The sequence below is a fragment of the Hyaloscypha bicolor genome (genome assembly GCF_002865645.1).
Source record: "Hyaloscypha bicolor E unplaced genomic scaffold K444scaffold_165, whole genome shotgun sequence".
In the NCBI taxonomy this organism is placed as follows: Eukaryota; Fungi; Ascomycota; class Leotiomycetes; order Helotiales; family Hyaloscyphaceae; genus Hyaloscypha; species Hyaloscypha bicolor.
The window spans coordinates 1,181,183-1,206,309 of NW_020194667.1; the positions used below are offsets into that span (position 1 = coordinate 1,181,183).

General features: G+C 51.1%; 14 protein-coding genes across 14 annotated transcripts; 7 read left to right on the forward strand and 7 right to left on the reverse strand.

The window, feature by feature from the left end:
- Nucleotides 1-37: 37 nt before the first annotated feature.
- On the reverse strand, nt 38-1,249 carry K444DRAFT_619580 (uncharacterized protein). Its single transcript, XM_024881542.1, has 2 exons — nt 380-1,249; nt 38-249 (listed from the first exon to the last, which is right to left on the reverse strand). Exons 1-2 carry the CDS (start codon nt 1,088-1,090, stop codon nt 70-72), a joined length of 891 nt encoding a protein of 296 aa, XP_024729796.1. The 5' UTR covers nt 1,091-1,249; the 3' UTR covers nt 38-69.
- Nucleotides 1,250-1,627: 378 nt separating this feature from the next.
- On the reverse strand, nt 1,628-3,051 carry K444DRAFT_619581 (farnesyl diphosphate synthase). The gene is made up of 2 exons (XM_024881543.1): nt 2,836-3,051; nt 1,628-2,784 (listed from the first exon to the last, which is right to left on the reverse strand). Exons 1-2 carry the CDS (start codon nt 2,953-2,955, stop codon nt 1,861-1,863), a joined length of 1,044 nt encoding a protein of 347 aa, XP_024729797.1. The 5' UTR covers nt 2,956-3,051; the 3' UTR covers nt 1,628-1,860.
- Nucleotides 3,052-3,443: 392 nt separating this feature from the next.
- On the forward strand, nt 3,444-5,598 carry K444DRAFT_647018 (TPR-like protein; the record flags this gene model as incomplete). The annotated part of the gene is made up of 4 exons (XM_024885277.1): nt 3,444-3,541; nt 3,591-4,166; nt 4,214-4,346; nt 4,393-5,598. The coding sequence occupies 4 exons, from the start codon at nt 3,444-3,446 to the stop codon at nt 5,596-5,598; spliced, it is 2,013 nt and encodes a 670-aa protein (XP_024729798.1).
- On the reverse strand, nt 5,536-6,818 carry K444DRAFT_619583 (putative copper homeostasis protein). Its single transcript, XM_024881544.1, has one exon. It carries the CDS (start codon nt 6,371-6,373, stop codon nt 5,711-5,713), a length of 663 nt encoding a protein of 220 aa, XP_024729799.1. The 5' UTR covers nt 6,374-6,818; the 3' UTR covers nt 5,536-5,710.
- K444DRAFT_542840 (uncharacterized protein) lies at nt 6,809-7,673 on the forward strand (the record flags this gene model as incomplete). The annotated part of the gene is made up of 2 exons (XM_024875909.1): nt 6,809-6,875; nt 6,922-7,673. 2 exons carry the CDS (start codon nt 6,809-6,811, stop codon nt 7,671-7,673), a joined length of 819 nt encoding a protein of 272 aa, XP_024729800.1.
- Nucleotides 7,674-7,996: 323 nt separating this feature from the next.
- On the reverse strand, nt 7,997-9,495 carry K444DRAFT_542917 (glycoside hydrolase family 16 protein; the record flags this gene model as incomplete). Its single annotated transcript, XM_024875919.1, has 2 exons — nt 7,997-8,645; nt 8,693-9,495. The coding sequence occupies 2 exons, from the start codon at nt 9,493-9,495 to the stop codon at nt 7,997-7,999; spliced, it is 1,452 nt and encodes a 483-aa protein (XP_024729801.1).
- Nucleotides 9,496-11,387: 1,892 nt separating this feature from the next.
- Nucleotides 11,388-12,161, reverse strand: K444DRAFT_635831 (uncharacterized protein; the record flags this gene model as incomplete). Its single annotated transcript, XM_024883919.1, has 2 exons — nt 11,388-11,572; nt 11,621-12,161. 2 exons carry the CDS (start codon nt 12,159-12,161, stop codon nt 11,388-11,390), a joined length of 726 nt encoding a protein of 241 aa, XP_024729802.1.
- Nucleotides 12,162-13,273: 1,112 nt separating this feature from the next.
- On the forward strand, nt 13,274-14,060 carry K444DRAFT_193706 (uncharacterized protein). The gene has a single exon (XM_024870945.1). It carries the CDS (start codon nt 13,481-13,483, stop codon nt 13,961-13,963), a length of 483 nt encoding a protein of 160 aa, XP_024729803.1. The 5' UTR covers nt 13,274-13,480; the 3' UTR covers nt 13,964-14,060.
- A 942-nt stretch (nt 14,061-15,002) lies between these two features.
- K444DRAFT_704405 (uncharacterized protein) lies at nt 15,003-16,091 on the reverse strand (the record flags this gene model as incomplete). Its single annotated transcript, XM_024888084.1, has 2 exons — nt 15,003-15,762; nt 15,863-16,091. 2 exons carry the CDS (start codon nt 16,089-16,091, stop codon nt 15,341-15,343), a joined length of 651 nt encoding a protein of 216 aa, XP_024729804.1. The 3' UTR covers nt 15,003-15,340.
- A 470-nt stretch (nt 16,092-16,561) lies between these two features.
- On the forward strand, nt 16,562-17,327 carry K444DRAFT_635833 (uncharacterized protein; the record flags this gene model as incomplete). Its single annotated transcript, XM_024883920.1, has 2 exons — nt 16,562-16,650; nt 16,955-17,327. The coding sequence occupies 2 exons, from the start codon at nt 16,562-16,564 to the stop codon at nt 17,325-17,327; spliced, it is 462 nt and encodes a 153-aa protein (XP_024729805.1).
- A 783-nt stretch (nt 17,328-18,110) lies between these two features.
- On the forward strand, nt 18,111-18,584 carry K444DRAFT_489316 (uncharacterized protein; the record flags this gene model as incomplete). The annotated part of the gene is made up of 1 exon (XM_024873181.1): nt 18,111-18,584. A coding segment is annotated over one exon (474 nt), but the record flags the coding sequence as incomplete, so codon positions are not given.
- A 41-nt stretch (nt 18,585-18,625) lies between these two features.
- On the reverse strand, nt 18,626-19,480 carry K444DRAFT_193720 (uncharacterized protein). The gene has a single exon (XM_024870946.1). It carries the CDS (start codon nt 19,279-19,281, stop codon nt 18,658-18,660), a length of 624 nt encoding a protein of 207 aa, XP_024729807.1. The 5' UTR covers nt 19,282-19,480; the 3' UTR covers nt 18,626-18,657.
- Nucleotides 19,481-22,105: 2,625 nt separating this feature from the next.
- On the forward strand, nt 22,106-22,920 carry K444DRAFT_193735 (uncharacterized protein). Its single transcript, XM_024870947.1, has one exon. The coding sequence runs from the start codon at nt 22,219-22,221 to the stop codon at nt 22,768-22,770; it is 552 nt and encodes a 183-aa protein (XP_024729808.1). The 5' UTR covers nt 22,106-22,218; the 3' UTR covers nt 22,771-22,920.
- Nucleotides 22,921-24,321, forward strand: K444DRAFT_193749 (uncharacterized protein). Its single transcript, XM_024870948.1, has 5 exons — nt 22,921-23,072; nt 23,232-23,274; nt 23,503-23,562; nt 23,621-23,731; nt 23,781-24,321. Coding segments are annotated over exons 1-5 (561 nt in total). The 5' UTR covers nt 22,921-23,070; the 3' UTR covers nt 24,126-24,321.
- The last annotated feature ends 806 nt before the right edge of the window (nt 24,322-25,127 follow it).

Consider the following 25,127-nt stretch of genomic DNA (forward strand, 5'->3'; position numbering starts at 1 on the left):
GATGTTCGCCGTATCTTTCAACCTCGAAGTGAAACATGACGCCGTCTGATGACTTCCTTGGCGCGTCATTTACTTCTCCACACCACCTATCAAGCCAATCCTCTCTTCTTCTCCGCTCCCACTCCCTTCTCTTAATCCTGTTCGGTCCTCCATTCTTGAGCCCTCCCGTAGCTCAATACTTTCTTCACTCTCGTCCCCCTCGTCCTCCAAGGCATCACCGCAAAACCGCCTTTGACACGCTTCAATAGCCTAATCAATGCGTTAGACTGGGACATTCTGGTTTTGAAAGCGACTCCAGGAGCTGAGGAGCCAAGTTCCCAAGAAAGGTGCCGGCTCCCGAAAAGCTTCCGGGCTGGGCTCTCAGTAGGGAAATTCTTACCTTCACTGCGCCTCCTCCGAACACAAATCCAATAAGAATAAAAGGGGAGAGCAGGGCACAGAACAGCCCATATATCAAGGCACTCTCCTGAATCGGAAACTTCTTCCTCGCTCCCGGTCCCCAGAGATCCCTCAGTAACATGAGCCAACAAGAAGCTCCGACTGTCGTCCAGCCACAGGGAATGCCGAAAACAACCCAATAGATAACGCGGGGGAACATGGAAACTGGACTCCAATGTTGGCAGAAGATGACCGCCTGCAAAGCTAAGGCTCCGAGGAAAAGGGAGGCGATGATGGCGAGAAAGATGGCAGTGCCCATGACGAATCTCCCTGCCGAGGAGCGTGGGACTTTTGGTGGTTTTGGAGTTGAGGTTAGAGCTAGGGTCGAGGTCTCTTGGACAGGTGGTTGATAGGGTGGTGGTTGCTCCTCTGTTCCATTACCTGCACCTGCTGTGGTAGAATCTGGTATTGCCGTGGCTTCAACGTCGTTGATAGGGGTTGGCGGCGTGACTTCGATGTTGGGTTTGGTTCCGTTTTCTTTACCTGGAGGAATGGTCCGGATCCAGGAAGTTAGGACAGAGGCTATGATTGCGAAGATCAGAGGTGTGAAAAGAGACCACGTGGGCGTAAGGTCATGGAAGAAGAGGGCGTATTGGCGGCATGCAGGGTCATTGTGGTGTGGTGCGTTTGTGGTGGTGCTGTGGGAACGCATTTTGGAGGCTTGAATTCGGTTGGGTGCTTCTTTTTCACGCAAAGTTGACGACTGGAGCAAAGAAGCAGGTAAATAGTATAGGTCACCAGCTGTACAAGTGACAGGTGGTTATTGATTATGAAGGCGGAAATCGAGGCTGATGTTGGGATCGACGGCTGCGCCGCCCACAGAAGGGTAATACGGGTGTAGGGAAGGCAGACAGACGTTCCAGGCGGAGCATTTAGGGCTCGCTTATCAAGGAGGTGTGCCCTGGAAAACCCAGCTCCTCCAGTATCTTTGCACTTGCTCCACAGTAATCGTTGCTGTACGTAAAGCCAGAAACCAATGGGAGAGCACCAAGAGGTAATTAAATAGCAGTCTAGACTTGTTATCAGAGGATCCTGCGAGGAGATCCTTCGCGCCGCTTCCCGGGTTGCAGAACAATGAGGAAGTAAGAGCCTGAGCAAGGAGGGCCTCGAATCGACCAGCTGCAAGGGATCTTGGTGACATAGGACAGGGATACGAGCTCAAATAGTTGTATGGATGATATTCATTCAACACAGTTTGCCGACCTTCCGGATTGACCATAATGTGAAGGGTCTAAACAAGGCTGCACTGATAGAGCGATCCGGAAGATTCAAGACCAGCGAAGGTATTATGTATTATGCGCACTGAGAGCATAAATGAATATGGGCATAGAAGCTCAAGTAGCTCATGTCTATAATAAGTAGAAGGCAGTTTTTGTGGCAGGACTCCCGCCCCAACCCATGTGCCTGTACCCCACTCCCATTTTACTTGCTTCGCTTGTAAATCTTGGCCAAGAAACTTTCGAAAACAGTCTTCTTCAGGCCCTCTGATTCGTCAACATTGGCAATCAGCTTTCTGATCTCATCAACACGCTTCTCTTCGTACTCCTTGTAGATTTGCTCCAGCTTTAGCTCATCGTAAAGCTTCTTGACAGCAGCCTCGTGAGTCTTGTCCTTGCGTCCATAATTATCCTCCAACACCTTTCTCTGCTCGGGAGTGGCAATCGCCAAAGCTTGATTGACCAACCATGAGCACTTGTTATCCATGATATCAGTGCCAATCTTGCCAATGTGTTCTGGAAGGCCGAAGTTGTCCAAGTAATCGTCCTGGATCTGGAAATATTCTCCCAGAGGAATCAAGATGTCTTCAGCCTGCTTCAGGTTCTTCGGTGTGGCGATGTTTTGATGGTACAAAGCGAGGGCAACGGGGAGGTAGAAGGAATAGTATGCAGTCTTGTAGATGACAATGAATTGATACTTGGACATCGAGAAATTGTCAAGATCGATCTTGTCCTCCGGTGCAGTCAGCAGGTCGCACAATTGGCCGATCTCGGTTTGGAACGTAACTTCGTGGAACAATTCGACGAGCTCAATGTATGAGGGGTGGCTACGGAAGTATTTCTTGAGGAGGCTGTAGATTGCAGATTCCAGCAAGAAAGCGTCGTTGATAGCAATCATTCCGACTTGTGGCTGTCTGTACCAGCAAGGTGCACCTCGACGAGTGATGCTGCTGTCCATGATATCGTCCGATACCAAGAAGAAAGCCTGCAAGAGCTCGGTCATCCATCCCAGCGTAGCAGCCTGGAAGTATTGCTCTTCGGAGAGGGGGGATTCGAGGAGCATGGAAACGGAGTCTGGTACAGACATTCCGCGATTGCACTTTCCACCAATGGTATTGGCATTGAGAGACTGAAATGGAGGTCAGCTCGCACGCCTGCGGAGATCAGGATCCATTCCTACAGCCTTGTACCAGTTCAAAAACTCTTCAGGGAGCTTGTACGATTTGGCATGATCGAGGAGGTCCTCAACAAGCTTGGGGAAGACGGACTCGAATTCCTTGAGGGTGGTGGTCTTTGCCATGATGACCTCAGTTGCTGGTAAGCGTCGATTGAGAGTAACAAGGGACGGAGAAAGCTTTAAGAACGAACTTGAAATCCTTTTGCCCGAAAGTTGTCGAGGACGAGGGGACTGAAGCGGTGAGAAATGAAATGTGGGGTTCGGATTGGCAGAAACAGGGGTCCTGTCCTGGGTGTTGATCGAGTCGCGACCTCCAAACTCGGCTTGCGGGACTACAGTAGAATTGATCAAGCGCCTGCGTCACATCTCGAAAATGTGCTGTAACGGCCCTGCGCACAAAGCATCACATCCCAGAGCTGCTCGAAGTTGGACCGTCAAACATATAGTGCAGCTACCCGCGAAGCCGACGCGTCAAACTGGCTCCGCGCGCCTTAGGACCGGCCCGCAAGGTAGTACAACACCCTCAAGACTATCAACAAGAACAAGCTGTGGCGGCCTCAGTACATCGATATAGGCCACCGCTCGCCCGGGAGCGGAGATTCAGATTCATAATGCCTCTCAACGAGCGTGAAACAGCGGACTTGAGAGCTGCCCTGCAAGTGGCCGTGGTGAAATGCTCGGAGAGATGTTTATATCAGTCTGCGAAGTGGTACGGAACACGTTACGAGCTGCGATGCGCTTTTCTAACGCTACACCAGGGCTGCAGAGCTATTGACAGCGATACCAACGCCAGATATCTCTTCAGAGCCGGAGGACTCGCAGATGACCGAAGTTCCTTTGGAGGGCCTACCCCCAATTGTTGTGACCGGCAACATCGACCCTGATGAAGCACAGATGGAGGCGAGAGAGATCAATCAATATCTTTTGGCAAAGTCGTTTTTTGATTGTCGAGAATATGATCGTTGCGCTGCTGTGTTTTTACCAGACACTGTCCTTTCCGGTATTCTGTCAACAGCAGCACCGAAGAACCCAAATATATCGACACCGAAAGGGAAGGGAAGAGGGAAGGCATCATCTACTCGAACAAGCTCCGCTGTTGGACCCAAAACACCAAGGCTGAGCCAGAAAAGTCTATTCTTGGCACTATATGCCAAATTCATGTCAGGCGAGAAGAAAAAGGACGAGGATAGTGAAATGGTCATGGGTCCACATGATGGGGGAAATACTATCAATAAGCAATTGGTGACAATTGCTCGATTCTTGGAAGGATGGTTTGCAGAGCGGACGACGGAGAATGGGGATGTCATCGGGAGCCAAGGCTGGCTCGAATACCTGTGAGTGTGATCTTACTCCACATTAACAAAGTTGCTAATTGCTGCAGCTACGGTATGGTTCTTGCAAAAGACAAGAATGAGGAAGAAGCCATGCGTTGGCTTATTCGAAGCGTGCACCTTTATTCTTTCAATTGGGGCTGTTGGTTGGAAATGACTTCGTTAATCAGTCGAGTCGAAGATGTAAGTATAAATCTCCCCGGTTTTGCACGACTGCTAACAATTAAAGCTCAATCGAATATCTCCGCACCTCCCGCAGAATATTCTCTCCTTTATATTCCATCTTCACACCTCACTCGAACTCTACCAATCAACACCGTCACTTTCCAATTCTTTAAATCAGCTCCTTTCAATATTCCCAACGAGTCCTTTCCTCCTCACATGTCTTGCTCTCCTAGCTTATCACACCAAAGATTTCGTCACGGCCGATGCTCACTTCAGCAATCTCCTCGCTCTTCATCCACATAGACTAGACTCACTTGACCACTATTCCAACATCCTTTACGTCATGAATTTACGGCCAAAATTGTCATTCCTTGCACATCTATGCTCTTCGGTCGATAAGTTCCGTCCAGAGTCCTGCGTTGTAATTGGAAATTATTATTCTCTCCTTTCCTCACATGAAAAGGCTGTACAGTATTTTCGGCGAGCCCTTACGCTCGATAGATCATGCCTGAGTGCTTGGACACTCATGGGACATGAATATGTCGAACTAAAGAACACCCACGCGGCTATTGAATCCTACCGTAGAGCAGTCGATGTCAACAGGAGAGATTACAGAGCTTGGTATGGTTTAGGCCAAACTTATGAGGTGTTGGAAATGCATGCGTATGCCTTATGGTACTACAAACGTGCAGCAGGACTACGACCTTGGGATGGCAAGATGTGGATGGCAGTTGGATCTTGCCTCCAAAAGATGGGACGTGACTTGGAAGGAATTAAAGCGCTGAAGAGAGCTTTGTTGGCTGACAGCTATTATGATGCTGGCGCAGGAAGCTCTTTCGGAAGCGGTGGGCGAGAGCGAGGTGGAACTATGGACCCCGAGATTCTCCTTCAAATCGCTGGAATGTACGAACGACTCGAGGATGATGCAGAGGCCAGAGCTTACATGGAGATGTGTGTTGCGCAAGAAGAAGGAGCAGCCGATAACCTGGAGGCCTCTGTTATCAATATTCATGCAGATTCGCAATCATCAGATGACGAGTCACGGCCTGGTGCTGGCACTGGTGCAGCAGACTCAGGAGCGGGAACTGGCGTTACTGCTGCGACTTCCAGAGCGAGGATGTGGTTGGCGAAATATGCAATGAGGACTGGCGATTATACAAGAGCAATGCAATTAGCGACGGAGTTGTGTCAGGACGGCGTCGAGGTTGAGGAAGCAAAAGCATTGGTCAGGGAGGTACGGGTCAGGCTGGAGGGTGGAGGCGATCAATAAACTAGAGCATGAAGTGAGCATTCTGATACCCCTCGTTTGTCTCCATCTACTTTTGGCTCTATGTTTGATCTTGCTATCTTGAATGTCATTCATCGAGAAGTCGGTCTAACAGCTAGATCTCATCTCGACTTGCTATCTCGCCTCCGCCAACATCTACAATGGCACTCGAATGGAAGACAGGCGCACTTGTTTCTTTCCTCAGCATCTCCAAGTTTGAAGATCTCACACCTCCACCTGCGATCACATCTATTCTTCCCTTTGCAGTGGCCACTAACTCCTTGAGCATCTCCTTTCCCTCGACGGCGTTCTTGCCCCCTCCACTCGTAAGCACAGCTCTAAAGCCGACCTCGATTAACAACTCCAGTTGCTTCAGCATATCCGTTTCCGATATCTCGTCAAAAGCCCTGTGGAACGTACAAGGGATACCCTCTGCTTTGAGCACCAAACCTCGACACCTCTCCTTGTCCACCGTTCCCTGTTCATTCAGGATACCGAAAACAAACCCCTGTGCGCCTTCCTGCTTGAATGTTTCGAGATCTCGCTCCATATCTCGGCACTCCTCATCACTATACATGAAATCCCGACCGTGAGGCCTGATCATCACATAAATCGGTATCTCAAGCTCATCATAGAGAGATTTAAAAGTCGACCAAGATGGTGTAGTTCCTCCCAGCTCTTGCTCCTTACAAAGTTCTACCCTGTCCGCTCCAGCATCCTGGGCGATAAGCGCAGACTCGGCATTGAAGCACGCGATTTCAAGTAGAGGTGGAGGCATGTTCCCCATATTATTGGGAGGGATGAGTTGAGATGCTGTTTCGTTTCGTCTGATATTGATGATGGGGTAGGTTTTGGCGGGGTCGAGATTCTTCGCCTAATTGGGAAACAGAAGCCCGATGCAATCACGTGGAAGTGATACCATCCAAACAAAGAAGCGGGAAAGGATGATAAGAAGTGTGAATGCTTGGGGTGCGAGAGGGCGAAGGTGGGAGATGTGGGTGACTCCTCGCGTGGACTTGCATCTTCGAGTCTAGCGGGCTTGAAGCTGCATGAGGCACAACGACAATCTGTCGAGTGACGGTCTTCTAGGTGAAGCTACTTAAACGCTCCTCCAACAAGTTATAACTTGGCTGAAGCTATCCAGAAAAAATTATCCGTCTTGGCTGAATAATCAATCCCTTCATTATCACAAGCTAAGCTTCTCAATCTCACAATGGTTCGACATAATCTTGAATATCCCAAAGATGTACACAACACCGTCAACAGATACAAGCACCAAGGTACCTTTTGTCTTCTCAATCCCTGTCACAATCTAACAATTACCAGCTGTATACTCCTTAACAACAATCCACACAATAATAAACACCACTCCCGTCCTCCATGTCTCCTTCCACCCCTCCCCTACAGACCCCTTCCCGGTAATCCTCCCCCTAATCGGGCAAATGGGCTCCTTCTCGCGGCCCTCCGCCTCCATCTCCGAGCCCTTGGACCTATACCTGCACGGCTACGTCTCATCGCGCCTCATGAACGTCTCCCGCTCTTCCTCATCCCCAGGTCTCCCCGTCTGCATCGCCGCCTCGAAAGTCGACGGCTTGGTCTTGACTCTAACGCCCAATTCCCACAACTACAATTATCGATCCGCTGTTTTATTTGGACACGCAACACTCGTCACGGATCTCGACGAGAAGCTCTGGGCCATGGAACTCATTACCAACAGCGTAGTGCCCGACCGCTGGCGCCACACGCGGGTCCCACCGAACCCGGCCGAGATGCAGAGCACGCAGATCCTGAAAGTGAAGATCGATAGTGGCAGTGCGAAGGTCAGGGAAGGCGTGCCGAATGATGAGATGTGTGATTTGGGGGATCAGAAGGTGCTTGATGCGGTGTGGACGGGAGTGCTGCCGCTGAGTGAGCAGTTTGGGGAGCCGGTGCCGGGGCCATATAATGTTGTTAAGGAGGTGCCCGGGCATGTGACGGAGTATAAGGAGAGGATGAATTGGGAGAATCGGGCGTATGCTGAGGCGGCGGCGAGGAAGGATGCGCCGGTGAAGAGGAAGGAGGATGGAGATGATGAGTGAGGTGCGTGAGACTGATGTTTGCGGCACATTATCTGTTCCTAGGAGCTGGGCGTACACCGGGTCCATCCTATTAATTGTTTCTGTGGCACTGCAATTGAGAACCTTGCTCTGTCAGTGGCCAGTGAGAAGTTCATCATAGATATAAACCTTTGTTGATTGTACAGCGCTCTAAACGCTCAAAGAAACCGGTCGCTCTGGCTAATCTGACATGATATAAAAGGAAATGAGACGGATCCAGCGTACATTCCCTTCTATGAATTCATAAGCTGCGCCATCTCTCGGACCCTATCCATAAACATTAACGAAAAAGCTACCCCTGCACCTTAAAATCTCGAGTATCCCGCGTTGTTCGTGTAACCCCCTGGGCTTCTTTGCTGTGGAACTTGTGGTGACAGGGGGAATGCGGGACTTCTTGGAATATTGGGGTTTCCGCCATATCCTCCCGAGTATGCATTGCCAGCATTTTGGACTAAACCACCCTGGTTTCCACCACTCCATTGCCTTGGGCTTTGAGGCGCGGGGCTTGCCAAGGAAGGAGTTTGCATTCTCGACGGAACCTCGTTCACCGAAACGCTGCCTGGGAACTTCGATTTCTCAGCGGGTAAGGCATTAGCTTGTGTTCCCGCTGGGACAAAGCTTCCACCCCAACCGCCCAACGCGTCCTCGCCCTGATGATCGAACTCTTTTTTGTCCCAGCCTCCGAGTCCCTTCTCGCGAAGTTCCATCTGGTCGCGGTAGGCTTCCTCACGTTCCTGCTCGACCTTGGCATTGTAGGCATCGCGCTCCTTGCGACCTTTTCTTCGTTGACGGATGCAAGAGAAGAGGATCGCCGCGAGGAGGAGGGCTCCAGCGGCACCGCTGCCACCGTAGATTGCCAGCTTGGTCGTCTGTGGGAGAGCTTGGAATTTTTGAGCCATAGATAGGTGTGGAGTCTCGGTTGCGACAATAGTTTGGTTGACTTGCGAGGTTCCACTGCAAACTGTTAGCGAACACGAAACAATAAGGAGAGAAATACTGACGTGACGACCTTAATGCTTTGCCAGCTTCCGGAATGATCGCCGTACTCATATGCCTTGCCTGTGGAGGCGTCGCTGATGGTAGCACTCTGAACATACATGGTGTAGGGTCCTTTAGAGTAATCGGTGAGACCTCCTGCCCACTCAATTGTTCCCTTCGAGTTGCCAGGATCTCCACCAGCCCAGATTCCCAGACGGACAGTCATGGGGGTTTGCGGGTAGGTGTTGCCTCCATTTGCTGCTGCATACGGCAGCGTTCGAACCAATTGCCCGTCAATTAACCATTCCAACTTATCAGAGGTCCAAACCACCGTGTAATTATGGAAATTCTCTTGAACATTGGAGGAGACGGGGTAGTAGAAGGCGCGGTCGAATGAAGTGTCGTTGCCCTTTCCGAAGTAATTGGTCTCGGCGTGAGTGCTATTCCCGCCCATGAACTCCCAATCAACCTCGTCAAGATCGTCGGATTCGAGGACAATCGAGGAGATAATGCCTTGACCACTGGCCGCCTTCATGATGACGCTGACCGACCCAAAGAAGATGTAGAATTGAGATTGGATCGTGGGGGAATCGCCCTTCTTGGCAACGGTGAACTCGGCTCCATTGCTGCCGTAGGTGAGAGCTCCGGCAGTGATGTTGAAGGAGTCGGAGACGGTTTTCGAGGTGTTAAAGACAAAGTTGTGACTGATTCCCAGTGCGGGGTCGGGGGGGCAGGTCGTATTGAGGGGATTGCAGAGCGTCCAGGTTTGGGCGAAGGCAGGCGCGATGAGGAGAGCTGAAGCCCCAAGAATCGACAGGAACCGCATAGTGAAAGGAGTGTTGGAGAAGAGAAATAAAATAAAGAGTGACTGGCGCAAACAACGCGTTTGCAGAAGAAGAAGTAGAAGAAGGCGGGCGACGGCGACAGCAAAGAGGGAACGTAATGTGCACAAATGCACGCGGATGTGTTCGCTGAGGTCCTGAGGAGAGGAGCAGAGCGAGGTGAACGGCGAGAAGCGCTCAGATCGGGGGGAGATTTGGGTGTCGGCTTCGAGGGTTGATGCTGAGGGCCGTGCACGACGTTTCTTCAGACCCAATCGAGTTAAACGGGCCTACAGCTGCAAGGTACCGGGGGAAGGCGTTTCAAACCCCCCCCCCCCTTTTTCGAGTTGCTGCGCCCCCATGAAATGCACCGAGGCATTTGGGCCATTCATCCATCGAATGAACACAAAATCTGAAGAACAGAACATCCGCATGTTATTAAACGCTCGGCTTGACGACTGACCAAAATGTCCTCGGGGTGGGTGGATTGGTTCACAGGCGGAGTCTCCAGAGTTCTCCGCTCTATCCCCACACCACATTCTCCCGTCCTCTCTGGTGGATGACGACACCTGATCCACGCAGAGATCAAGCTTAACTAACATATGCATAATGGTTTGACCGGCGGAGCACAGTTATATCGCGCGTAATATCCGTTTGATATTCCATTCTATCCAGTTCACACCTCGCTCATCTGGTCTGAGCCGTTCAATACCTACAGTCACGTGCGTTGGTGGTCATTGGGCAAAAGTGGCTTGGTGTACCGTCTGAAAATACTCCAAACACCCTTCATCCGTTAACGCCAAACTTCAAAAGATCAGACGTCAACTGAACGGCTACAGAATATGCCGCAATCAGAATGTCTTATCGAGTTCGGGAAGCTCTGCAATGTTACGACCACCACCGCCAGTCCATCCCTATCCCGCACCCAGCATGCGACAACCGGACTTGACGATCCCACGGCAACAAATGTATCGACAAATCGAAGACATTCGGTCTGGCGCGAATGCTTCTCGTGATGCCTCCAGTCACTCGACGGTATTCTACGATATCCTCTCTTGCAAAGTTCCCAAACATGAGGAAGCCTCGCATCGGCTGAAAGATGAGGCACACTTGCTCCCCGGCGCGGGGACGCAAACTACAGGCTGGACATTGACACTCGCTACCTTCCATCTTCTCGAAACCCCTCGATCCTGAGCAAGCTGAAAACCGAACTCAAAACTGTTGACCCAGACCCATGCGCCCAATGGTCTATCCCTGTCTTCAAGCGCTCCTATATTTCATGGCCATCATCGTGGAAAAGTTGCGCTTCTCCATTGGAGCAACCCACCGTCTACAACGAAACTTCCAACATCCTCTCACCTTTGGGCCCTCTGAAGAAAGCCAAAGATCATAGACCATGCCTTCTGGAACACCAACAAGCGTTTCTGTTTGGCACTTGCATCAAGATAAGAATATCTTTCCAGATCCACGGGCTTTCAAGCCAGAGTGCTGGATCGAAACCCCCGATATGATGAAATATTAGTTTGCCTTTTCGAGGGGGAGTCGGAGGTGTTTGTATATGAACCTAGCATATGCAGAGCTGTATATCTCCTGCCTTGCAAGTGTTTTCTCCAAGTTTAGCAGCAAAGAAGTGAGAGACGAGATAGATATAAGAATATTGGAGTTGGTTGGAACTACCATTGAAGATGCAAAGCTTTCGGGAGACTATTCCATACCAGCTCAGAAGCCTGGCTCTTTGGGTGTTAGGGTTGTTGTCACTTCATGTGTCTTTGGTTCATCGTAGCCCAATATTCGAGGTCCTTCTCAAGTATTCTTTATTCTTCAGACTTTCCTTTCGTATCTGTGCTCATCCAGGTATGGTCTCCGCCACTCCCTCCCAGGGACCACTGACATACCATCACGCCGGCCAGCTATCGAAGTCGATCTTCGTGATCCAATCGTCGTCCTCTCCAACTTCGTGGTCGTAGTTGTCGAGGGTAGGAAACTCGAAGAACGCCAGGGGCGCAGGGCAATCGTCTCCATCGAAATTGATATCTCCCCAAATCTTAGGTTCAAATTTCTCATTTGAGACTCCGGTGCTGACTGCTTGGTTGTGAGAGCTTGCCTGCTGGGGTGTTCGTGTCGACTTACCTGCTTCTCCCTCCTTCCACGGATACTTCTTCCCCCTTTCCTTCGGGTCCTTCTCCCACTCAAACATCGGCTTCTCTTTCAGAGGATGAAACCGAACGTAGAACTCGAGCTTTGGATGCTTTGGGCATTTGCCATAGAAGCGATCATTCTTCGGCAAGTTGGCATGCTCCAGGATACCCTGCTCCTGCATAAGGTCGATCTTCTCCTTGTCGATCTCAGCGAAGCCGTCCAGAGTTCCGTCGCCTACTGCCCATGCGGCGAAGAAGCGGACCGGTACGTGTTTGTCGGAGGGTTCGCCAAAGCGTGCAACTGAGACGATGCCTTCGTGGTAGTGGTCCTCCTTCAGCAACAGATGTGTGACTGGATCGTCTTTATCCCAGGGAAGGCTGCCACCAAGTTTGAGGATGAGATCTAGGTGGCTGATCGACTCGGCCGAGGGAGGCGCGTTCTTGTATTTCGGGCCGTGAGGGAGATACTGGAGGCCAGAGCAACAAAGGACGTTCTCCCAGCGAGGCTTCCTCTTCCTACGACGCGATACCATTTTGGTGGTTTGGTTGCCCTTATTCCAAGTCCTCTGAGAGAAATCGGACTCGACGTTGCCAGATCCAAGAGGACTTGAAGCTGAAAGCGTTCTTAAATTTAGAGCAAGCGGTGGGCGAGGTCATCAAGCTTCCGCACGCTTCCGCCACCCGGTTCACACGAAATTGTCGTTTCAACCCTAAAGGTGATCCCCTTTCAGGAATAAAGGGAAATATCCGTTCAGTATTCTCCAAGCCAAAGACAGCTGTACCTTTGAGATGTCAAAGGCTGCAGAGTCACATCTAGAGATCATGTCAATTGATCATTTCGAAGTCTCGAAATCAAAGACAGCCACCACATCAGGCCTTATAGACGATTCTCTGGCCCTCTGAAGCGACAGGCAAATGTATCATTGGGCAAAAGCTAACTACAACCACTCATAATACATGACAGGGGACAGGGGTATTTGACAAAGTGTACAAAGGCGATCATCGATTCCTCAGAGGTTGTTTACTTTCGCTACGTTCCCCTGCGGCCGCGTCGCTTCACGGACGCCCGGGCCACCCCCTGAATTGGCCAGGAGGACAAGGGACAGGAAGATTCTCTCCATGTCGCTTGTTCATTAGATGAAAGACTGTCTCGGTTTAAATCCAGATTGTTGTCGTGATCTTCTGACAGACTTGAAAGTGAACCATTCTGACAGAAATATGTTAGTAGTGATTGAGGAAGGTGAACCCTACCCACCTCATTATTCCTGAACAATGCTGTTAGATGAAGTGAGAAAGGTATCATCTCCAGAGTGTAAGACTTGGAATAGCATTTCAACTTTGTTACCAGAGATTGCGAAAAAATAAATCCGACTCAACAAAATTTTACTGCATTGCAACCATTTCTGTTCATTTCAAAATCGGCATCCTTCTGTGCGAGATTTGCTGTTTGACTGCCACCAATCATTACACAATACGACTTACTGTATCAATACGTACTGCACACAAAAACAGCACCACTTCTGCGTAAGGTCAACGCAATCACTCTATTCAATCCCGTGACCAGGACCCCGCATTCTCCATCACCTCTTGGCTGGCCATGCATGTAATGTCCAGGAACACGATTCTCGACTCCTCAAAGGAACCCCCCCAATTCGCTTCCACAAAACTGATTTCTATTTTCATGCCCCCAATTACGTGAAGTCAGCACAAAACAATTTATTTACCTCGCAGGTACATTATATATCAGCCCGTACACAGTGATATCTGCCACGAATATTTCATGTGATCTCAATATCCGAGGAGACGAAGCCCTCAACGTCACGAGATCCGAAATGTTGAAGATGGTTTAAAGATGGGGCTCCGAGCGATTTTCTCTCTCCCATTTTTCTTCAGAATTTGGATTCGACAACAATTTCATCATAGCGCCGAGAATGCACTCCCTCCTTCTCCTCCTAATAATCCGGGGCATCTCGCAAACCCAAGAGACCATCGAGCCATCATCAGCCACCCGGATCCTCCACCTAACATCAACAATCATCGGTCTCGCCCACGCCGTAACAATAACCAACACTTCGTCCTGCAACGTGTAAGCCTCCATCCCGCAATCCCTCCAAGAGAAGCACTTCCAAAGCGCATACAGCGAGTTCACCACGCCGTGTTATTCTTGGTCTTGGAAATTCCCGCTGCTGCATTGAACAATTCGAATTCCAAGCTGTGGAGCACCGGGCCTGGAGATTTCACACCCTCTGACACCTTCGGGGTGTACTTCTCAACGAGAGGGAGTTGCACCCAGGTGGTGCCAGCTTACACCCGCAAGATCTCCGCTCCGCTCTAAGGCGAAGATGGGCTGTATATCAATCGCGCGGTCCATGAGTGCGGGATTGAAGGGACGGCTAATGCAGAGTGTGAGCGGTATAATGAGTATTCGTTTAATTGTAGTAGTATTTTGACGTGCCGGATGAGTGTGAGACGGAGGATGGGTGCATTAGTTATAGCTACGATTATGGGCCGAAGGAGGGGAGTTGTAGGATGCATTATCAGTGGATTGCGGGTAGGGTCAGCGTGGGGAATACGGGGAAGTCTTCTTCTCGGATGGGAGTAGGGAGACGGGGTATAAGTGTTTTTCCAATAAGCCTTTGGGTTCCTGAAGAAGTGGATAGAATTATGTATGAGGACTTAAAAATGGAGCCTTTGCTATAATAGGTTGAAGGTGTGAGCGAAATTGACGTCGTCGTCGCTTGACGGCTGCTCGCAGCGCTCGAGACTTGCAGATTCTTTTGGATTTTGATCTTTGGATGAGATAAAAACAATATTTGGCCAATAATAGTCAATATATCTCGTTCGGAGGAAGTAAGAGTAAGCAAGGAGGCTGAGCTTGACCTATCACATGATCAAAGGTGACACAAAATCGGTTATTCGTCAATGGGAGATGATTTTCAAACGAATAGAGCGAGCGTATAATTGGGATACAAGAATGCCGATGTGCAACAAATGGCGTCAAGTTTGAAATGAGTGGTCCGTGATTGAGCGGTGATGTGAGGCGAGGCTGAAGCCAGCTGGCTGGGAACGAAAGGACCAAGCCTGGAAGTGGCAAACACGTGATGATTCTGACGTGAGTGCCATTCTTGGTATCTTTTCAGCTGGGCGTGAAAAGCATACGTAAACACTACACTGTTCTCAATGGCCAAATCAAAGCTTGAGGCATGATTTGTCTGATGGGCACACTAGCGATGAGGAGAAAGGATTGTTATGCTCTAACCACGTGACAGGTGTCTTCAAACCGGCACTCTCGATTTTACTCTTGATGTGTGCCGCACCTGCTTGGCACGGGATCGTTCTTGTGTGAAGATTGAAGAATGATCGAAAAGACGGAAACTTAACAGAAATTTTCCACTTGAAAATCATATCTCCTGCCGAGGGAGGCAAGGAATTTCCCGTCCTCCACCAAATCTTGCAGCTTCCACCACTCTTCTCCTCTTCCCATTGGAGATAGAAACTCCTCCTCTCACGTCATGCTTCTGTTTACCCGATTCTCCCCATTTTGCCTTGCAAGCCCTTCGCAGCGGCGTCCGATCGAATGAAAAAAGTGGATATCTGTTAGTAGTTCGTTTCATTCCTTGGAAAAAGTCTTCACATGTAGCAACGCCCTCGGTAGCCAACACGTGCCAGACACTGCCTCCCACCGTCGAACTTGCCAAAATCAATACTTCCATCACAACTTCGGAGCCAAGGTGTCCAGAACCAAGTTATTCGGATTTTGCAGGTGACAGAAATTGCAGCACGGCGCAATCGATAAAAGATACTGCAAGTGGATCAAGGTGCTCGGCGGAGCAGAAGGCAATTGGCGATCTCCAGAGCCGAAGCCGGAGCCGGAGCCGGAGGCCCAGAGACCTGGGGTCTGGGCCGGCAAAACTCTCTTTGACGCCGCGCCGATTCGCTGGGCGAAAAGCTTACTGTACTGTACGGAGGATGCCTGAAAGGCCGCCCCAGCGCCGATCTTGAAAGTTTGAACCGTTCCGTCCTCCCACTTCCAAACCTTTCCCTCACGGAAGAAGGAACGCGGAAGATGCCTTTGTAGGTTGTACCGAGATCTGGCATCCTTTGGGTCCTTATTGATCTTCATTGAAAACGTGTCTGGATGACAGGAATCCGGGAATAATGCTCGGGGTTGAGATGAAGTGTGTGCGGCCTTTGTTGGCGGACTCCAGTATCGCGTGGCATGGCAGGAACATACAGTTCGGGAGCAAGCCAGGCACAGGTGCATGTGCAGTTGCCAACAAATCCAGTTCCTGAGATCGCGAATCCGTACCTGAGCCAATGCAAGGGCGCACGACTCGAGCGTTGCGCCATTTTTCTGATTCGGTCGCTTTGAGGTTCGCCGTCGGGCTGCAGGTGCCAGCAAAGCCAGCAGGGCTATTGAGGTGCGGAAGACACGTGGACGGCTCTGGGAACCTTGAGAGCATGATCCTTCAGGGCAGAAATAGTACAGCTGAACCACAGAGGACTCACCAGTTTGTTTTTCTACAGCACTGACGAGCCTTGAATCGCGGACGACCGAGCACGCAGCCAGCACGCAGCCAGCGCTCTGAAAGCCACTTCAGGGTCGACGAAGCCGAGGGCTGCGACCTGAGGGAAAACACTGCGAGCGTGTCCACGATTCAGCAGTGGGATGATGAAGTCACGACGAAAGCTTTTGCACAGATGCAAGCCTCCCACCTGTGACCGACTTCCTGATTAGTCGTCGCCCTGAAGCGGTCGGGGTGGGGGGAATGGGAGAATTGTGCTCAGCTGCTATTCAGGATTTGTTGTGCAGCTGCATAAAACTATTGACTGAGTTTTCATCGACCCACGAGTCCACGACTCACGAGTCACGAGTGTCTGACTCCCCTCACTCCGTACCTCCGTACAGTAAGTAGCAGCTTGGCTTGGCACCATGATCGCCAGCCGCCCGGACGCCGATAAGCAGGATAACGGAGAATTCTTCTGGTGGGATGCTGCTATGCTGGTTGAGAACGTGAGACGGTGAGATCCCCATCGGCCGTTGTGGATCCTGTGTCTTCACTGTCTTCCCGACGGCGTGGTGGCAATTGGCTGCGCCCTTAGGTTTCCCCGAACGAATTCTTGGACGCGCTGTGGAAGGCATCTGAGCTTCCCCCGCGTCAACACGATATGCGGGAAGCTATTTTGTGCAATGCGCGCATACTGTACGTCGTATTGCGCACATACTGTACTTCGTATTGCTTCCATACATTCGTGCTGTTGCTGACTGGCCATGCACTGTGGTATCATGGTACATAGCACAGTATGCAGTGCTCCCATCCTCCAGGAGTCAGGAGTCGGGACCTCAGGTCAGCGCATCCCCTGGGCCCTGTCAGCCCAGACGGGAGCGCAGTGCATCTCCCGTCCGCCCTATTGGGCCAGCACTTGCCGATCTCCACCGCGCTAGACCAGGAAAGGCCCAGACGGCCCAGGACCCCCAGCCTCCCAAGCCGCGTGGGACAGCTGGCGGCCCGCGGGATGCAAGGGTCAGCTTCGGACAGCTTCGGATTGTCAGGTACCAGCCGTTTTGCATCCAATCGCCACACGGCAGGGCACGTGCAAGTGGGTCCTCCTTCCCACCCTCCGAACCCCCCGAAATCTCTTCCCCTGGCCTCGCTGCCATATCCGGAATGGCTCCTCCTGTTCGTCTACCAGAGTAAACTTTGAATTTCGACCCTCAGGGTCTCGAAGCCTCGAAACAGGCTCAGCCATCCTTGGTGGCATCCCGGCACACGTTGCGTGGTCCCGCGGCCCGCCAGGGGGAAGAGCCAATCCCTTCCCACAAATGTGATGGCAGAGAAGCAATCCCTGGAAGAGGCCGAAACAAGTCAACGACCTGGACGACTCAGACGACTCACGCCCCCAACTTCTGGTTCCGCCCTGTCCCAGGTCTCCACCAACGAACCCAATGGCAGGCCGACGCGCTGGCGTTTCCCTGGCGGTGGAAACATTTGTCTAGCCCATTGGTGCCCCATCCGCAATCCTATATCAAGGTTGTTGATCCCCCCCCGAATCTCTCCTTTTCTCCCTTTCAACCACATTCTTTTTGGTCCAGTATCCTTCCAGTGACGGTTTTTTGCCCTCCTTCGTTTTGAACTTCGATCTGTGATCGCGACGTACTATCCTTAAGCTCAGCACTCCTTCCTCGAAGCACCGCTAGCCTACCTGTCCGCGACAGCATTGTCTCTACGACGTCGAAAAAAAACCTGTCTACAATACACGATTTCTCGTTTCGACGACTATATAGACCTCAACCAACAACTTCGATCAAGCCACTTCAGCTACCCAGCAGCTCAGTCAGATCGACCAACTTGACAGAACAACGTTCTCTCATCCCAACAATTTTTCAGCCTTTCAAGACAAAAGGACAACCGCCAACCTACAATATGCAATTCCTCAGCACCGTCCTCTTTGCAGCCTCCGCGCTTGCATCCTTGGCAGCAGCCCAAGAGAACATCCTGCACTTCGTCAACCAAGACAGCACCACCCGAACCATCATCTTCACCGCACAAGCCGGCCTCGAAGAGATCCCCAGCCTCGTCATCCCCGGCCTCGGAACCGCGAACCAGACTATGCCAAATAGCTGGATCGGTAACTGCTACTCCGTCTCCGAGGGAGCTCCCAACGTTCCGGGCATGCTGGCAGAATTCCGCTTCAACGGCTACGCTGGCGCCTGCTACTTCGACGTCTCCGCCATCGTCAACCCAAACGACACCGAGGGCGTCAAGATGATCTTCCCCAAGAACAGCGACACGCCCGTCTCCGGGTGCCAGACATTCCCCTGCTCAAACGCCTACAACAAATGGGACGACGTCGCGACCCTGTCCACCCCCGACAGCGAGCTCGTCGTTCTCCTTGGAACCCTCAGCAACGCGCGCAGACGCGGCCTCGTGGCCCGCATGCCCCGTGAATTCGTCACCTCGTAAACTCCTGCATCCTCTCTCCACTTGAGAAGGCGAATCAGGAGTTTTCGGACAATTATTGGATGGGCTACGTCTGCGCCGCCTGCGTGCTGCGACGTTCAATGACTTTATGACGGCTTTGCAAGGCACCAAGGAAAAGGAAAGGGAAAGCAAAGGGGGGTCCGTTATGGGATTTATACCCTTTGGGAGTTTCGGCTCCCTTTACACTCGTTTGTTCATACTCCACTTCGACGTATATATTAGGGATACTTTGGCCCCAGAATTTTGGATATAAGCATATAGACATGAAAACATACTTCAACCTCACCTTGTCTGTGTCCTGTTTGATGGCGTCCTGTTTGTGATTTGTCTTTTCCGTGTTTTTGATGGGAGGGCTGAGGTTGCGCGGACGCGCTTTGATCCTGGACGCGCCAGCCACGGCGTAGCGCCGATGTTTCACGATGTCTCTCCGTTCAGGGGCCCGGATCATTCCGCGTGCGCCTTCAACCCATCCCCTATCTAGCAAGCAGCAAACTCGTAATAATTGCGAGTCAAGACACTGAGTGTCTTTCCAGCCCCCGTCGATTTGTGTTGATTTGGACTTTGGCCTTGGCGCTTTCGTTTCCTTTGCAGTGTCGTGTCGAGGTCGTCGATATCGTGATTTGCTCTTTTCGGACAGGCGCGTGACTCTTGGGGTTCTAGTGAACAACATTGCAGCCAAACCTGGAGAACAGAGGGGTTGGTCAATCTCTGATTGCCTTTGGATTGCAGGATGCAGCCTGTGTACTTACGAGCTGTGCGCACTCAACTGCTCCCTAGACGCGATGCCGACTCAGTATATCCTGGCAGCAGGTGCCTGGTATATTTGAGAGCATGATTCCTGCAGATGATGTATCGTGTGGAGAACTTGAGATGAAAGGAAGACAGGGAAGGGGAAATGGAGATGGGAAGACAGCTCCAACGAGTTTAATTCTTCCTCACCTTCAAATATGTGTCGGTCGTGTGCCATCCCTGTCGCCTCCAATTCTCCAGACGAGAGGCTGACTCCTACTCTCCCCTTCCTCTGACTTCTCATCCTGATCTGAAGGATAATGGAAGAGCGATCCTTCACCTAGTCCTCCCTTCCATCTCTTCTCAACTCCCCAGTCTCAGAATACAGAGAATCACCCCTCTCGTAAAAACCGAAGAAAATCCGTGCAGAAGAATGTTGCAGTCGATCGCCTTTGTGGGCTCGAGGGAATCCCGTCCTCTCCTTCGAGATTCGTTGCAAATCGCTCCAATGTTTTAAAAGTTCTTGGTACATTGAGAAGCGGAGAGTAAATCTTAGAAATGAATTTCTTGTTGTTCGAATGTTCCAAAATTTACGGTACAATGAGATCCTGGAATCAATAACTCAATGTCGACTTTCCATCTCACTTTCATCCGACCCTTGACTCCAAGTGCATCGTCAGGATGAAATGTTTTGTTGCAAATCGAGCTCATTGTACATGATTATTTCGAACATCTGAGATTTTGATGCCAAAGTATTTCATGTCAGGCGAGAAGGATAACACTGAATGTATTGCGACTCATTTAGGCACTAATATCTTGAAGTCCTTGCCAATTCTCCTTCGGTTTGTTGCGTATAGATGTGCTATTATGTGCGAGAAGTCCTTTCGCTGTACGTCAGTATGTACATTCTGCGGTACCGCTTTGATTTCAACTTTGAACAGTGTGCTATCTCTTAAGTTTTTTATTTGAGGCGTGCTGGTGCCCAGGACCTGGCCTCAACCTACCTGCGCTTGGGCGCATCCGACAGCAACTTACACCTTATCAATTGCATAAGCCTCCGTTCGTGTGCAGCCAGCGTTCTCTCCTCGGAGATTTGGGTGGGTGTTCCTTGTGATGGCTGGGAGAGAATCATCCAACTCTGGGGGTTGTCGTCATCTGAGGACGCAGATCACTTGGCAGCGTTGCGTTGAGAGAAATGATTTCGACATTGATGGGAATCAAAGAAAGGAAACTGGGGATAGACACATCCGCACTGACTTGACTTCAAACTCAGTTGCAGAACTAAGGCACACAGAGACTTTTTGCGTTTGTTGCGAGCTGAACAAAGCAGTCGAATAGGACAATGAGGATGGAAGGAAATCCAAAGGCCAGAACATATGTACGTTGAGCAAGAGATGGCATGAGCGTGCCTGGGTTCATGAGAGACTTCCCCATAGACGGAATCCAAATTCATGGTACATCACCTATTCAGCAACATTTCGCTTTTATATAGTATGTGATGTCTAAAGAGGTAGGTACCTCAAACTTCCCACTCTTCCCAATCTTTCGAGAAGAATCAAACGGCGAGAGTTCAAAATCCTTCAAAATTACCCAGAGGGCTTGAAATGAACTTGTTCGCATCAAATCCAAAAAGGGCGGGTGAATGTGGCCAGAAACCGAATCGAATCGGGAGATCGAGGCCGCTCCATCCTCCTCCAATATTCTCCTGCCCGTAGCTTTGTAAGTCCAACGCCGTCGAGAAAAGTCTGTTAGCACCACCCTGTGATTTATGCTTTTGTGCGACTCGGCTCGAAAAAAGCTTGGCGAAATTGTGAAGAAGCTCGTGCTGAGATGTTCGAGCGTGTTGAGATATACAACCCCCTCTTCCTTCTCGTGGCCAGCCATCCCCTGAATTTGCACCATTAGCCGCCTCAGCGCAGCCAACAGCCTGTCAAACCAGCATCCCGAATCAAAAATAAGGTTATCCCGAGGACTTGTCAAGAAGGTCTCCCTCCGCAATCGTACACCGACTATTCGACTGAAGCCTGGAGGAGGCTCAAAAACATTCGTAAGGTGGCGTGCTGACAACTGCGATCTCTGTCAGCGCTTGAGCAGTAGAAGGCGGCTCAGCCCCATTTGCGTCAACTGATTGCGACGGAAGTGGCGCTGTGGTCGCTAAGAGTCAGCAGCCATCCAACAACCTCCCACACAACTTGCCAGATCCAAAGAGTCAGAAGCTCTTGCTGGTCGTGACTGACCGGAGAATTCTCACGATTCTTGGCACTTCAAGTGGTTCCAGCCATCCGTACAGCTTTGACGCACGAGGCTGCGGTCTCCCGCATTACCAGACGTTGAGCCTTGAAGGGACGATGGAAGCGGTCAAGGAGACCTCGGCCTCCGTTTCTGGAAGTCTATGTCTATGGAAGCATTGACAAGCAGTCAGTCGGGTGCTATTTGACCGTATTCCTTCGTTCCCTTCGTATCTTCAGTAATAAGAAAAAGAAGCGCCGAGAAGTTTTGGAAAAGCCTCGCGAGATGTCGACGTCAAAATTCAGGTCATTTCGGTGCCTCGGCAGCCCTTTGAGATATTGCGTAATGTTCCTTTTGAGAGAGATTTCTTTCGAAACATCCATCTTGTCGATTTCCGAAGATCGTAATCTCGCATGCTCCATTCCAGAAGCTCAAGTTCTGCGGCGAAGCTCTCGATGCAAGCATGCGGTGCCAGTGCGGATAACCGGCGCTCGTATCCCTGCGGAGCACAGCCAACGACCAAGGAAACAAGCGGCCCCTCTGATAAGTTTTTAGTGAGGGGCAAGTACTCCCGCATATCGTTGAGTGCCGCACATGGTGCATGATGTAATTCGCTCCCGCAGGCCGTCGTTGACGGAGTGGTTGAGAAATGTTTGCAGCGATGCAAAGCTACTGCGGACAAACTCCACATATCATCCTATCACGGAATACTCAGTATATGATGGCCTTCGATAGTCAGGTACATCCCTTACGTGAGAGGCTCGTGAGGCCAAGACAGCTCAAGGCACGCAATCGCCAGCCAACGAGCAAAGTTTGTGATCTTTATGCCTCTTCGAGTAATCAGCTCGTGTTGCTTAGCCGACGCTTCGGGGCCAGCCAAGTGCTGAGGGGGCAAACGGACGAGCATGGAGGATCCAAAATAGAAGCGATGACGATGGTTTGCGCGGGGGGGCTGGCAGGGTGGAGCTGCGAAGTAAGCTTGCCTCGTCGCCGCTGGCTGGGGACTGGTGCGTCCCGAGGAGCAAGTTGCTGGGTAAGGCACGGCCGTGTGCGAAGTGGAGGTATTCTGCAGTCTCCTCTCGTGTTGCATATGGGACGATCGCTGTTTACCGACGCTGGTTGCTGTGCTCGCCGCTGTTCTAATGCCCAGGAACAGGAGGCTGGTGTTGAACTGGTGTTGTTGATTTCGGAGCGGCGCTAGCGAGGTGTGCCTTCCTCGTTTGCCAACTCCCACACATAAATAAACTCCTTCCCACAAAATCCTTTCTTCCAGCAACATCCATCTACTTTCGTTCCGCACTCTCACGCGATACCCATCTCCGTTCAACTCGTTCCGTTAAGTTTCCATCAAACCACTCTCGTTACCGTACTATACAATCGTTCTGCATCACAATGAAGACCATTCAGTCTCTCCTCGCCGTCGCCGGCTTCGTAGGCGCTGTCTCTGCTTGGGGCTCAGGCTGGAGCAACGAGACAACCGTCTGGACCACCGTCACCACTGATGTAAGTCCGCTTTCTGAGCAACAGCTCCCCATTCCACGTATCTCTCAAAGTGTTTCCACCGTCTCGCCGCGTTTCTCGCACGAAGAACTCGTTACTCTGGCCCCTCTCCTTCCACCACGCGCTTCTCTCTTCTAAAGCAAAGCTAACGCCGAGATCAAGGTCTACACTACCTATTGCCCCGAGTCTACCACCTTCACTCAAGGCACCAAGACTTACACTGCCACGGCTTCGGAGACCCTCACGATCACTGGTGAGCTTCTTGCGTCACGAGATGCGTTGAATATGATTGCTAACGTCACGTCAAGACTGCCCATGCACCTACTCTCACACCGTCCCCTGGGGCAAGCCAACCACTACTCCAGTTGCTCCTCCCCCACCACCTCCATACAACGCCACCTGGGTTCCTCCCATCTGGGTCACCACGACTGAGACCGTCTCATCGTACACCACCTACTGCCCGGCCCCCACTACCGTTGTTCAGGGCAATAAGGTCGGTTCCTTCTCTCCCATCTCATCCTGGCCAAAGTGCTAATTACCGTTCTGGACAGACATACACTGTCACTGAGGCTACCACCCTGACCATCACCGAATGTCCATGCACGCAGACCAAGACTTACCCTGCCACGGTTTCAACTACCATCATCTCCTACCTCACTACCGTAAGATTCTTGATCTCATCTTCAGAATCAACTGCTAACCCACTTTCAGTACTGCCCGCAACCCACTACGATCACTTACTCGGCGACGACTTACGTTGTGACTTCACCCGGTACCGTCACCATCTCGGTCGCCCCGTACACCTCGTACACTACCTGCCCAGTCACCTCTGGCACCTATGTTCCTCCTTCTATCTCTACTTCTTACTCACAGAACACCCCCGTGGGAACCGGCAGTGCTCCAACTGTCATCGCCTCCTACAGCGCCACCAAGACACCAGTGTCTCCTTCAGCAACCACATCTGGCCTAGCCCAGGTCTCTGCCGGTGCAGCCATCAAGGTTGAAGCTGGCTTCGGTGCTTTTGCCGCTGCTGGTCTTGCCGCTCTCCTCTTGTGATCACCTCCCCTTTACGCCATTCCACTACAACTTACGAACCTAATGACTTGACGGACGGACGGTTATAGACGGATGGGAGGAGTATTACAGGACATTCATTTGGCATTCCATCTTGCTTTTACGAAAGATCGGACAGATCAGATATTTTGGAGCTTCTACTCATCAGCTCACAAATGTGTAGCTCGGTGACTTCACTTCTCACGTACATAGTTCTTCAAATGTTGCTTGCAAGCTACCAAAGCTCAAGAGACGGGGGAATACTTTGCATCAGATCGTAGTAAAACCACTATCATAATACAAAATCTTGCTAATACAGCAAATTCTCGTCTCGCAATTTGCCTTCCTCCTCGATGCTGTCGTTCGATTACTCGCACCAGCCCAGCCGTGAATAATCATCGTAAAAACCCAGTTTTCAAGCGGGGTGTCGTTGCCATCGGTGACTGTCTCAATCTGGATGCGTCTTTTCTGGGGGCTTCGTGTCCGCCCGCATGGTGGCGTTCCATCGTTACATCGCTAAATCCGACCTCCTCTAACCCCTGCTCATTTTTGGTAATCAATTGGTATGGCTGGGGCCAAGGCGGAGTCACCTCGTATCTTCTGCGCCGTGAGCACCCTCTACCATATCGAGTGCTTAGTCGGAGAGTGAGTGTTCGGACGACGGCGGGTTAAGGTTACAGCAGTGGGCTGAGAGAAGAGAGGTCCCAAGCAAAAAAGGACGAAATTTCAGGTTGCAGTGGCTAGTGGGATACTTGCTACGGGGCGAAGGGCTCGAGGTTCGTCTCAACGAGCTTTGGCTTGAGATTGACTTTGGGTTTAGGAATGAGGGCCAGCGAGATAATGATTGAAGAGGAAGAGGTTTAAGTTTGGGGTCCGCTGTGCCATGTCTAACTGGGTCTACACCCAGTGACCCACTAGATCTGGGGTTTGAGATCTAGTCTGGAGAGCCGAGCATCGGAAAGGGGCTCTGGATGGTTTGGGGGGGGGGACACCTTCAGGTGGGAG

Excerpts from the sequence above, each read along its gene's own strand:
- K444DRAFT_619580 (XM_024881542.1), bottom strand. The coding sequence starts at position 1,090 with ATGCGTTCCCACAGCACCACCACAAACGCACCACACCACAATGACCCT. Across the intron at positions 250-379 it reads TCGGAGGAGGCGCAGTGAAG|GCTATTGAAGCGTGTCAAAG; the intron begins GTAAGAATTTCC and ends CGCATTGATTAG.
- K444DRAFT_619581 (XM_024881543.1), bottom strand. The coding sequence starts at position 2,955 with ATGGCAAAGACCACCACCCTCAAGGAATTCGAGTCCGTCTTCCCCAAG. Across the intron at positions 2,785-2,835 it reads TTTTGAACTGGTACAAGGCT|TCTCTCAATGCCAATACCAT; the intron begins GTAGGAATGGAT and ends CCTCCATTTCAG.
- K444DRAFT_619583 (XM_024881544.1), bottom strand. The coding sequence starts at position 6,373 with ATGCCTCCACCTCTACTTGAAATCGCGTGCTTCAATGCCGAGTCTGCG.
- K444DRAFT_193706 (XM_024870945.1), top strand. The coding sequence starts at position 13,481 with ATGGGGCTCCGAGCGATTTTCTCTCTCCCATTTTTCTTCAGAATTTGG.
- K444DRAFT_193720 (XM_024870946.1), bottom strand. The coding sequence starts at position 19,281 with ATGTTGTTCACTAGAACCCCAAGAGTCACGCGCCTGTCCGAAAAGAGC.
- K444DRAFT_193735 (XM_024870947.1), top strand. The coding sequence starts at position 22,219 with ATGTTTGCAGCGATGCAAAGCTACTGCGGACAAACTCCACATATCATC.
- K444DRAFT_193749 (XM_024870948.1), top strand. Across the intron at positions 23,563-23,620 it reads CCGTTGTTCAGGGCAATAAG|ACATACACTGTCACTGAGGC; the intron begins GTCGGTTCCTTC and ends CGTTCTGGACAG. Across the intron at positions 23,732-23,780 it reads TCATCTCCTACCTCACTACC|TACTGCCCGCAACCCACTAC; the intron begins GTAAGATTCTTG and ends ACCCACTTTCAG.